General features: G+C 39.0%; 1 protein-coding gene across 1 annotated transcript in view; it reads left to right on the top strand.

Moving 5' to 3' along the window:
• The first annotated feature begins 10,197 nt into the window (after positions 1-10,197).
• GDAP1 (ganglioside induced differentiation associated protein 1) overlaps positions 10,198-10,314 on the top strand; it is a 9,766-nt gene continuing 9,649 nt past the window's right edge. The window contains exon 1 of the mRNA XM_009891891.1: positions 10,198-10,258. Coding sequence (XP_009890193.1) covers positions 10,208-10,258 — 51 coding nt within the window. The 5' untranslated portion in view covers positions 10,198-10,207. The remainder of the gene's footprint in view (positions 10,259-10,314) is intronic.

Raw genomic sequence — 10,314 nt, 5'->3', positions numbered from 1 at the left:
TCTATTCGTCCACTGAAATTTCATCTTAAAGATTAGATTCTGCTCTTTGGAAGACATAACCACCAAACAGAATTTTGTGTGGTGCTGTCTGTATTCTGCAGGTGCAGTACAGTTTTTATGCTCCCCTTTTGGTGAAGTTGCATGAATTATCATTTGCAGCTCCGCATGAGAATACATCATGTGTATCTGTGCTTCTGGCAAGCATGAGGCAAACTCTATGATTGGGAGGGTTTTGAGCCTTAGTTTTGTTTAAAAGTAACTTTTTTTTTTTTAAGTAGAAAACACCTCATCCTATGTGTAGAGTCTAAAACAGGTTTCCTAATGTTCTTTGTCAAAGCATCATCCTTTAGTAACTGCAGTTGTCATAGTAAACAAAATCATTTTATATAAAAGTTTGTGATCTTGTTGCAATAGGTCCTTTATGAACGAGTAGCCTTTATTTGTGTTTTTGTAACACAGCATGTAAAATCTGTAAATTCAGCATGTAACACTGAAATTCAATCCGTTTCATACAGAATATAGAAGTTTCCCTTCTCTAACAATGTCTGCTCTAATCACGGGATGTATATGTTCGTGATAATACAGTGTGTTTGAAAAAACAATTATATGATGTTCTGTTATGTGTGAATGCATAATAAATGCAATTGACTTACAGAGTAATCAACTGTATTCAGTTAGGCCTGTATTTATCATTGTATCTTTCACTTGTAGGTATGCCTAAAACCAGCTGTGTTGTGAAGTCCATGATACGGATCACCTTAGTTCATGTTTTAGTTTATTAATTTTACAATTTGGCAGTATCATTAACCTGCATGATATTTGGCTATGTTCGGTACAAAGTTTATTTCAGTTGATTTGAGAACTAAAATTAATTTTGAAATTTATTTATTCCATTATGGTTCCAAATTAATTTGTTCCATAGGAAGACATTGCAAAATTTTTGTTAGTTCACCCATGGTTAACTATGTGGTATTTTTGCTTATATGAGGTTCTGCCATGAAAACCAAAAATGTAATAGAGCTGAAGAACTGCAGTTTTGTGGCATAGCATGCTAAATTTAGAAGAAAGGGGTTGCGGTTTTGTTTTCATGTATAAAGAGATATCTTTTTGGTTTTGTGTAAGTTTGAGGCTGCAGTTTTTGTCTAAGTAATGAAACATAGTGAGATTTGATTTTTAACAGCTGGTTGCTCAGTGTGTTTGGAAAATTGAACCCAGAGAAAAATTCAAAAAATGTCAGCCATTTTTGAAAATTCATTATATCAGGATTTTGCTACCCAAAATTTCAGTGTCCAGAAAGTGAATTAATTGGATGCCATACAACTTTGTGATTCTCCAGTTCCAGTGCTGGAAATTTATTTGTGTAGGCTTAAGAGAAGAAAAAAAAATGTGATCTTTTCTGTGCCGTAAGGTGTCAGTGGCACATTTCTGGTTTTTGTTTTTTTTTGGTTTTTTTTTAAATATATTAATATTGGCAAAATGATAACATTTGAAGTGTGAAGAGTGTGTGTGTCTCTTTAATCTGAAATTTTGTGGAGATTTTTTTTTTTTTTTCATCCTCTCTGTTACAAAGTTTGGTATAGATCTTGGGTGAGGTTGAGTTTAATCAGTCACTGGAAGTACTTGGCTCATTCTGCTGGCTGCTGAGTGAGTTTCGGTTTGTGTACCTAAGCTGCTTGCCTGATTTTGGAAGAAGTGATCTTATGTGCGTGATTGCATCAAGAAATGCAATATTTTCCCCCCTATTTTCACAGTTTTTGGGAGACAGAGCTGCTGTCCACATTTGGAGGTGTTGTGCAGAGCTGGAGCTGCTGTGTTGCTGTCAACCTGAGTTAAGATTTAATTTATGGGGACAAACATACTTGTGCCTCCATACTAATTTGAATTACTTTATATAGTAATACTTTATCTTTATATGGCTTGATTTTTTTTTAAAAACGTAACCTAAGTGTCTAAGCTACCTAGAGCACAAAATGTTTAACACGATTACTGAAGTAAGCATATGTGTGTGTGTATGATGAAGTTGTTAAAATGGAAGTCTTCAATATGCAAGTAAGCTTGCTACCAGTAAATTTTGTTTTATTTCATCCTGTCATGCTTGGAGTGAGTGTTGAAAGACGAACGGGCAAGCGTTGCTCAGCCAGAGGGAAGAAGCACGTCATACAGCCCCCAGAATAGCATCGGCAGTAAATATGGTCATGCTGTTCTTCCCCGAGATAGACCCAGATCACATTTGTAGCACCCACCGGGTCTGCTGGTTACCAGACGTTCAGGGCCTTTGATGAAACATTTACAGATGCAGCTGCAGTTCGGAGGGATCTTCTGCCGGCAGTGAAGAAGCTGACATCAAGAAAACGGGAGGAAAGGGGGTCACAAGCCAGGGAGTTCAAAGAAAACGCAGTTTAGGGGGAACAGAAATTTAATCGCAGTATTAAAACACTGCTCCAAGATATGAGCCGTGTTCTTGTTAGACTCCCTTTTCGTGTTAACTTGATTATTTTTTCCACTGAACCTTTGTGGTTCCTTAGAACCACTAAAGCGTGAAGCTTTTGTGGCGGAGGAAAGGTGGACTGAAAAAGACCTCTTTGTTCAACTCTCTTAGGTCATACACAATGTCAAAACTGGAATTAGAATGTGTTATAAAGTGAAGTTGGAGAGAGGCTGAGATTAAAAAGTTTTTTCCAGTTATTTCTTACTTTGTGCAATATATTGAAATAAATTAAGATAGCCCTGAAGGTCTGTGGCAGTGGCCTAGCTAGCATGTTAGAGGGAAAATTTTAATTATTCAAGGTCAAGAAAAAAACCCTGTTAATTTTTTCATCTTGAAAAGATAGATTATCCCCTCTGGGCCAAAAGGATATTCTCACTTCCTTGTCCCTAAGCTCTGTTCATGTTAACTCTTCTATTAGTATAATTTCTATGTCTCTTTAATGTTTGTATTTTGCTGTGTGGACTGTAACACACAAGTCAAATTCTGCCTTTGTGTTGTGGCCACCGGACTTGATAGGGTACTGCGGGAATTGAACGGAGGCATTGCCTTTTCCTCCCCCACCCCCCCTATCCCCCCTGCCAGTTTATGCGTCTCTGTAAAATTTGAAAAGCTCGCTTCAGCCTCTGCAGCTTCTCTCTTCTGGCTTTGCCTCCCCACCCGCTGCATTAGCTGGGGTGTTAGTGGAAAGGGTTTGTTATTTCAGACACATACCATCGCCTGCTGCACTCGCTTCTCCCCTGCACTTGCACAGGGCACGGAGACAACTTCATACTTTCATTTGTATCAGTTACACACACAGGATTTAAATTCATCCCTTTCTCTGGACAGCCTTCTTTTTTTCTTTTCTTTTTTTCTTTTTTTTTTTGTCAGATAACCTGGTAAATGCCACATACCAAATATTACTGCCTTCAGCTGACACTAGTATACTACATCTGTTTTTCTTAAGAAAGTCTCATTGAGCTAAATGTGAGGGGGGAAGTGTGTTTTCAGAGCAGTGGCTCTGGTATTTGTTCTCTATTTGTGAGTGACGTTATGCAGTTGAGAAAAAATCATGCCAGCGTGTTTCAGTTAGTGCCAAAAGAACATAGACAGCGATTCAGTGCCCAGATCTATTGCTGCCCAAAACTGTATCTTATCCTATTTATACTTTCATAAACGAGGGTCTTGCTTACAGCAGGAGTTAGGTGAATATTGTGTTCATGTGCTGTTTGATAACGAATTTGTCCCGTTGCTTTACATTCTGCTGTTTTATTTCAAGCATTGAGAATTTAAGGTTTTAAGTGGCATAGATAGTTTATAACAATTAAGTCAAAGAATCTCAGTTTCTTAAGTTATCGTTACTCACATCAAAAGTAACTTCACTGGAAGTACCTCAGAGCCACGAAATACCTCTGTCTACACAGCAAGAGAGTTGACTGTTTCTTGCTTCTCAGTACACCTAAACCACAAATAGTGATTACTAAACTCTTAAACACTTAAACTATGTTTAAGAAATAAGACCTATCTACAGAATAAAAGAATAATTTAAATTAAGGTGGAATCAGTTTAGATACGGACTCAAGTTTGGGGTTTGCTAATTGGTATCAATTAACAGTCCTATTCTTTTGTGCTTTTTCGTCAACGCTTGCCAAGGGGCTGAAAAACTCAAAGAGCAATTATCAATCAAATATGGAGTAGCAGTTCTGTTAAAGAAAACCAGGAGAAGAAATTTAAATCTGTCTGAAGGACTAACCAAATAGTATCCTGACGTCTGGTCGGGGAGGGTGGAAGTTGTGTAATGGGAACTCTGAGACGCCCTTCATCAAGCGCAGAAATGAGAGCTGGTACTGGAAGTCATGCATGCGGAGGGCCCTCCACTGGGAAATGGCAGGAATAAAAATTCCAGGCTAATACAGATGTAGCGAGAAGTGGAACTTAATGAAAATGTCTCCAGCTTTCAAAATTCAGTAAATACAGTAAATTGATACATTGTAACTGACCGCTACAGTTTCTTTTTTGTTTTTGTCATAGTATAATTTGAAAAGACACTGCAATACTGGTGCATAATTTATGGCATTTAGATTGGGGGAAAAAAAAAAAATGTTACTCAGTAAAAGAAAATACTCTACCCATGCTTATGGCCCCTGTTCCTCCACAGGCAATCATGAGCTGGGTTACCCAGCCGGCCCTGATAATTTTCCTGGGATGGTGTGGAGCCCACAGATGATGGTGCTGGGCGGCTCTTGCTTGGAGCAAAGCAGCCTTCCTCCATGTCGATGTGCTGGTGCAGGGTGCTCTGGAACAGAGGGTCACCTAAGCTTTTGAAAGCACTTTTTTCTGACTTCCATCTAACATGGATGTCTGACTATCTCATGAAGTGGGATTTCAAGGAGGCTAATTGAAATATTTTGCCTGTTACTGTATGTTTTTTAGTCAAGGCTTGCACAAAAGTAATGAGTGAACAGCAAGAATCAAGGCTGAAGAAATAAGAATCTCCTTATTTAAATGAGAACTAAGTTTTTGCGTAGTCTTAATCATTGATGTTGTTAAAAGTAATGGCTCTTCCTCAGTGGCAACTATTTTTTCACTTATCAACGAAAATGTTCGGAAGTACAAGATAACCATTTAAAGTATTTTTAAACTATTTTTTGTGAGCAGTTGGCTGAAAAAGATCAAATATTTAGTTTAAACTCATTTACAAATTAACTTATAAAAGTTTTCACAGTATTTTCAATAAAAAGTGTAACTAAGATTTTTAGAAAAATTTGAAAATGGTTAAACTTTTGGGTTATTTCAGGGATAGAAAGAATCTGATTTCTATAATTTTTCAGGAAAGATCTTTTAAAATTATTTTCCAGTCAAAGAAAATAATGCATGAGACTTCAAAGGACATTCTACAAAATTGTATTTAACCCCTTAGATTTTTTTAAGCCTTTCTGTGCTTGGTTGTCATCCCAGTTGCTGGATCTTTATATTTTGCAGTGTGATTGTAGCAGAATTTGAACTGGCCTAAGACCTGGTATCTAACCCATTGAAGTCAGTACAAATCACCCCGCTAACTTTGGTGGACTTTGTTTCAGCATCTAAATAATCTATTTTACTAGCTCCAAGTTGCATGCTCTGGTTTTGGCCACAGGCAATAGCTGGAAGATACTATTTTTTACATTCATTGTTTGTGCTGTGGTAATGGGTGAATTTTAACGGGCAGCCAAACCCCAATGTACTAGACAGTGCTGTGCAAACATGTACCATTATGGCAATCTTTGCTCAACAAATGTCATCACTGTTAGATTAAAACCAGTATAAAAATCAACACCTGGATATTGTGCACAGACATACATAGCACAGGAGAACTTTTTTATGGACTTTTTACTCGGGTGAGTTACACATCTAAGATAATATGAGGGAAAATAAGCATGTGAAGTGACAATACAGAATTGTTCCTAATAGCTCAGTAACGATCAAGTTCCTTAGCAGGCATATTACACGTATGCCCAGGGACAACAAATATGGGCAAATACATAAAAACACGGTTTAGAACTTTTGAATTTGGCTGATATCTTGGATTTTATAATCTGAAGATGCCATTTGTAGAAAAGCTTGAGGACTGATAGACTGGATAAAGCTGTATTGATAATGCCTAGATTTTCAGGTTTATATCTAAGAAATTGCTCTTTTTGCACCTTATGTAAATATATTAAATATATTTCTGAGCTTGATTAAAAAGCCTGATATTTCAGGAAAAGTTATTCCAATCATCGAAACTGTTGAGGTTTTTTTATAGCATTAGAACAATGAATAGTTTTGTTGTATATCAAGAACTAGAAATGTATGCAATCACTACTAACTATTTTGAAATAGGCTTACTATAAAACTTCTATGAATAATTTTATATAGAAAAATTAATTATTAAGCAGTATTTCTGAAGTATTGACATATGAAACTCCTTCTGCATGGAACAGGTTGGACTATGATATTTAGGGAAAATTTAGGCAGAATTTTAAGGTGAAATCCCTGAAGAAAACCTAGTATGATATGTTAAGTAACTCTGAAAGTTCTACATAAGTTCTATTAATAGGTGGATTTTGTTGGATATAAAATGGTAACTCAGTAATTATATTTCTTGAGAATATGCATCAGCTATCTAGAATTACTGAGGTTGGCATCCCTCCCTGATTTTACACACAGTTAAATTAGGCCACAGATAGTCTCAACTGTGACTGTCAAGATGTAACTTTGCTCTCGCTGTTTCTGAAGGGTTGCATATCTAGTTCATCAGTCATATTAAAGGCAGTCCTTGTGTCAGTATTAAATCTCACCTGTGCATCTGAATTCAATGCTGTGGGGTTTTTTTTGACTCGTCATCACAGTAGTGCAGCGTCTGCAACTGGAATTTAGCCAATAACTATTGATAACAGAAGGTCTAGAATAGAACCCATCTTACTTTCCCCCCTGCACCACTGTCAGTTAGGCCAGTTCTGCACTTGGAACTGAACCAATGCATCTGTTAATGATGCATATACAGAACCCAGCTAATTTTCAGCTATAATGGCTCTAGCTGCATAGAAAAAAGCAAAAGATTTATGTTCCTCTTGTAATCTAATCAAACTTGGTTTTTAATGTGCATAAAAAAATTGATCTCATAAGAAAGAAATTATCATTTTTCACTGGCAACAGTAACTTTTATGACACATCTGGCCTATATGTTTCCTGACAGTACCATGTAGTGAGTGGTGAAGTAAGGAAGAAGACAACTGGAATACTGTTTTTCAGATCTTTGACTGAGTTTATACATCAGCTCATTAAGTCGATTTTGGTACTGCTTATCTATTAGTAATACCTGTAGATTATATTTTCTTTCCATGATGTAAAAATATGTGCATTAAAAAAAACTTGTAAAGGGACATACACATATTTTTTTGTAAACATGTACAGGATGCTAAAAAAGGCCCAAGAGAGATGCCGTGTAGAGAAACAGGGCAAGAATATCAGTGCTAGTGGTCAGATTTGCAGTTGTGTGGCTTTGTGCCTTGTGCTGCTTTTGTATTTGTGACATCTATGCATTAAAAAGTATCTTTACAGAGACTAATGTTCATTTAAATTGGGTACAACTTTTTGTAAATGAGGGTGGAAGAAGGTTTTCCAGGATGCTGTGAGCTTTTTCATAACCTGGGCCTTTTGTTTGCTTTTTTTTGTGTACGAGGAGGTAGAGGGGCTTGGGAGCAAATGTGGGTGGATGGATAGGTGCTCATCCTGAAGAAAAAGGCATCGGCCCCTTTTCTGCTTCAGCATCTCCGGAGGGAGAATCACAGAATTTTCAGAGTTGGAAGGGACCTCTAGAGATCATCTAGTCCAACTCCCCTGCTAAAGCAGGATTGCCCAGAGCACATTACTCAGGACTGCATCCAGGCGGGTTTTGAAAATCTCCAGAGAAGGGGACTCCACAACCTCCCTGGGCAGCCTGTGCCAGTGCTCTGTCACCCTCACTAAAGAAGTTTTTCCGTGTATTGGAACGGAACTTCCTATGTTCCAACTTGCTCCCATTGCCCCTCGTCCTGTCACTGGGAACCACCGAGAAGAGTGTGGCTCCATCCTCCTTCAACCCACCCTTTAGATATTTGTAAGCAATAATAAGGTCTCCCCTCAGCCTTCTCTTCTCCAGGCTAAAGAGTCCCAGCTCTCTCAGCCTAAGAAGGTACCCAAAGAAGGTACTTTGCATCGTATTTTTGGAAAAGGGAGGCCTCGTGTGGTCAGTAGTGAGAACAGCTGCCTGCGGGGCGGGGGGAGCCCAGCCACCAGCGCTCCCCCCTGCCGCTGAACGGTGGGAAACACGGCCATACTGGTGGTATTTCATAGCAATACTGATGACGGGATTAAAGGAAGAAGAAACACTCGAGTATGATTGCAGCTGTTCTGCCACTGAAAAGGTGTGAAGTAGGGAACAATGTTCTCACTGGTCCTTTTTTCTTTATTGGGTTAGGAGATAGACACCTTTCAGTGCCTTTCTAGACATTTAAACAGGTAACAAAACAAACTCAGAAGTCCAGTTTGATATTAATTAGTTGAACAGGAGAATTGAAACGGAGTAGTGGTCTGTCTGGTAACTGAAAAAATGACATTTTGATTCAAAGGCAAAATTAAAAAAAAAAATCTAAAAGAGTGTCTAGTGCATGTAAATTTTAAAAAAGTAATGCCTGAGGTACCCAATACTGGATTCTTTACCTTGAAATATTGTAAGATCTAGCTGTGAGGAACTGTACAGCAACTCAGGTGAGAATACCTGTGTGTCAGCGAGCCATAGGTTAAAACCCTAGTGCATGAGAGAGTATTCCAGCACTCTTACCTTAGACATGTATCTCGGAGAGAAATAAATCCAGTCATAATGTATTTATCTCATCCCATTGACTGCATTCTGATTATCAATTCTAAGCACATTCTCCAACTTTTCAAAGAATTACAATTAAATTAAATTCCCCAAAATGTAGGCTCTACCATCAGTAACACACTGACTACTATCAGCTCGGATTTGTAAGAAGCCTCTCATTGTACCTTCTTAAAAGATTAGTTTGGTTTGTGAGTCTAGCTGGGAGTAGTCTCTGGGGAAGGCATGGGGCTGCCCTTGTGCCCACTCATGTGAACAGTGTGGGGCTGGAAGCTGGCTCTTTGTTTCTTCCCTTTTGATTTATAAGATTTGTCTATTACCTTGCCTCTTTCAGTGTCTTAAATCCATTCCCTTGCCTAACAGTAGTCAAAATTTCCCTTAAAATCAAATGTACTTGTTATGGGGATGTAGCTCAGGTCATACTAGATTCACATCTTCAGGATACTAGTGGTGGGATATACCTGGTATATAGAAATTGCACGTGGGAGTGGGTTATCAGGTTCACCTGAAGTAGTCACCTTTATTGCAGATTGAGCAGTCAGGTTGAGGAGAGCAATGTTCTGGACTCTGTAATCTCACCATGGTTTTTAGTTTGCTCATCTCCTAGATGCAGCAGATTGGTAGTGTCTAATGAGTAAGGCATTTACTATCAGCAGCTTCTGAACTGTCTCTGGTGTGAGATACAAAGGAAGCATATTCTGCTGATGGAAGCTAGTGTTTGGTATCAGGTGCTTTTCAGGACCCTACTTCACATAGGAAAAAAAAAAACAAAACTGCAGAATTGTTCATTTTTCCTAATTTTGTCTAGAAAAAAAAATAAATTGAGAAGCCTTGTCTCTTGAGATTTAAAGTATACATCTGGAGGCAAAATAAATGTATATTATTCTACAGCTTTATGTCATCTTGCTACAAGTTAAGTGCATTTGGCAATGGAGTATTTATACTCAGAAGGTCCAATTCAGGATGTCTTCTGATTAGTAACATTTATCACTCTTTTCCCCCAAGAGCATGGTGCCAATGCCCCTGAAATTCATTGCGGAAGTACTTGTTCAAGAAGAAAAAAATAATAATAAAAAAAAAAAAAGGAGGGGGAGGGAGGGAAATCCTGCCATGTGACCTTTTTTACCGGCGCATCCATCTTTCCGCGCTTCCCTTAGGGATGCTGTAGGCGGTTTCCCCCCTTCGGAAGGGGCGATCCTCCGAGCAGTGCGGGGGAAGAAGGGGGGTATCCCGTCCCCGCCTGTCCCTCTTCTTTCCCCCGGACATCTCCTCTTTTTAATTTCCAAGAGCAGGCCGACGCGGGGGCGGACACGGTCGCCGCCGCCCCGCCCGGCGCAGCGCATCGCGCCGTGCCGGGGATGGCGCCGCTGGTGCTGTACCACTGGACGCAGTCCTTCTCCTCGCAGAAGGTGAGGGGGGAGGATGATGCCTGCAGGCCCCGGATCGCCTTCTCCCGCGGTGCCGG

The sequence above is a fragment of the Charadrius vociferus genome, unplaced genomic scaffold (assembly GCF_000708025.1).
Source record: "Charadrius vociferus isolate BGI_N301 unplaced genomic scaffold, ASM70802v2 scaffold15, whole genome shotgun sequence".
Lineage (NCBI taxonomy): Eukaryota > Metazoa > Chordata > Aves > Charadriiformes > Charadriidae > Charadrius > Charadrius vociferus.
Note: the sequence above shows the minus strand (reverse complement) of the source record. Positions and strands in the feature narration are given on the sequence as shown.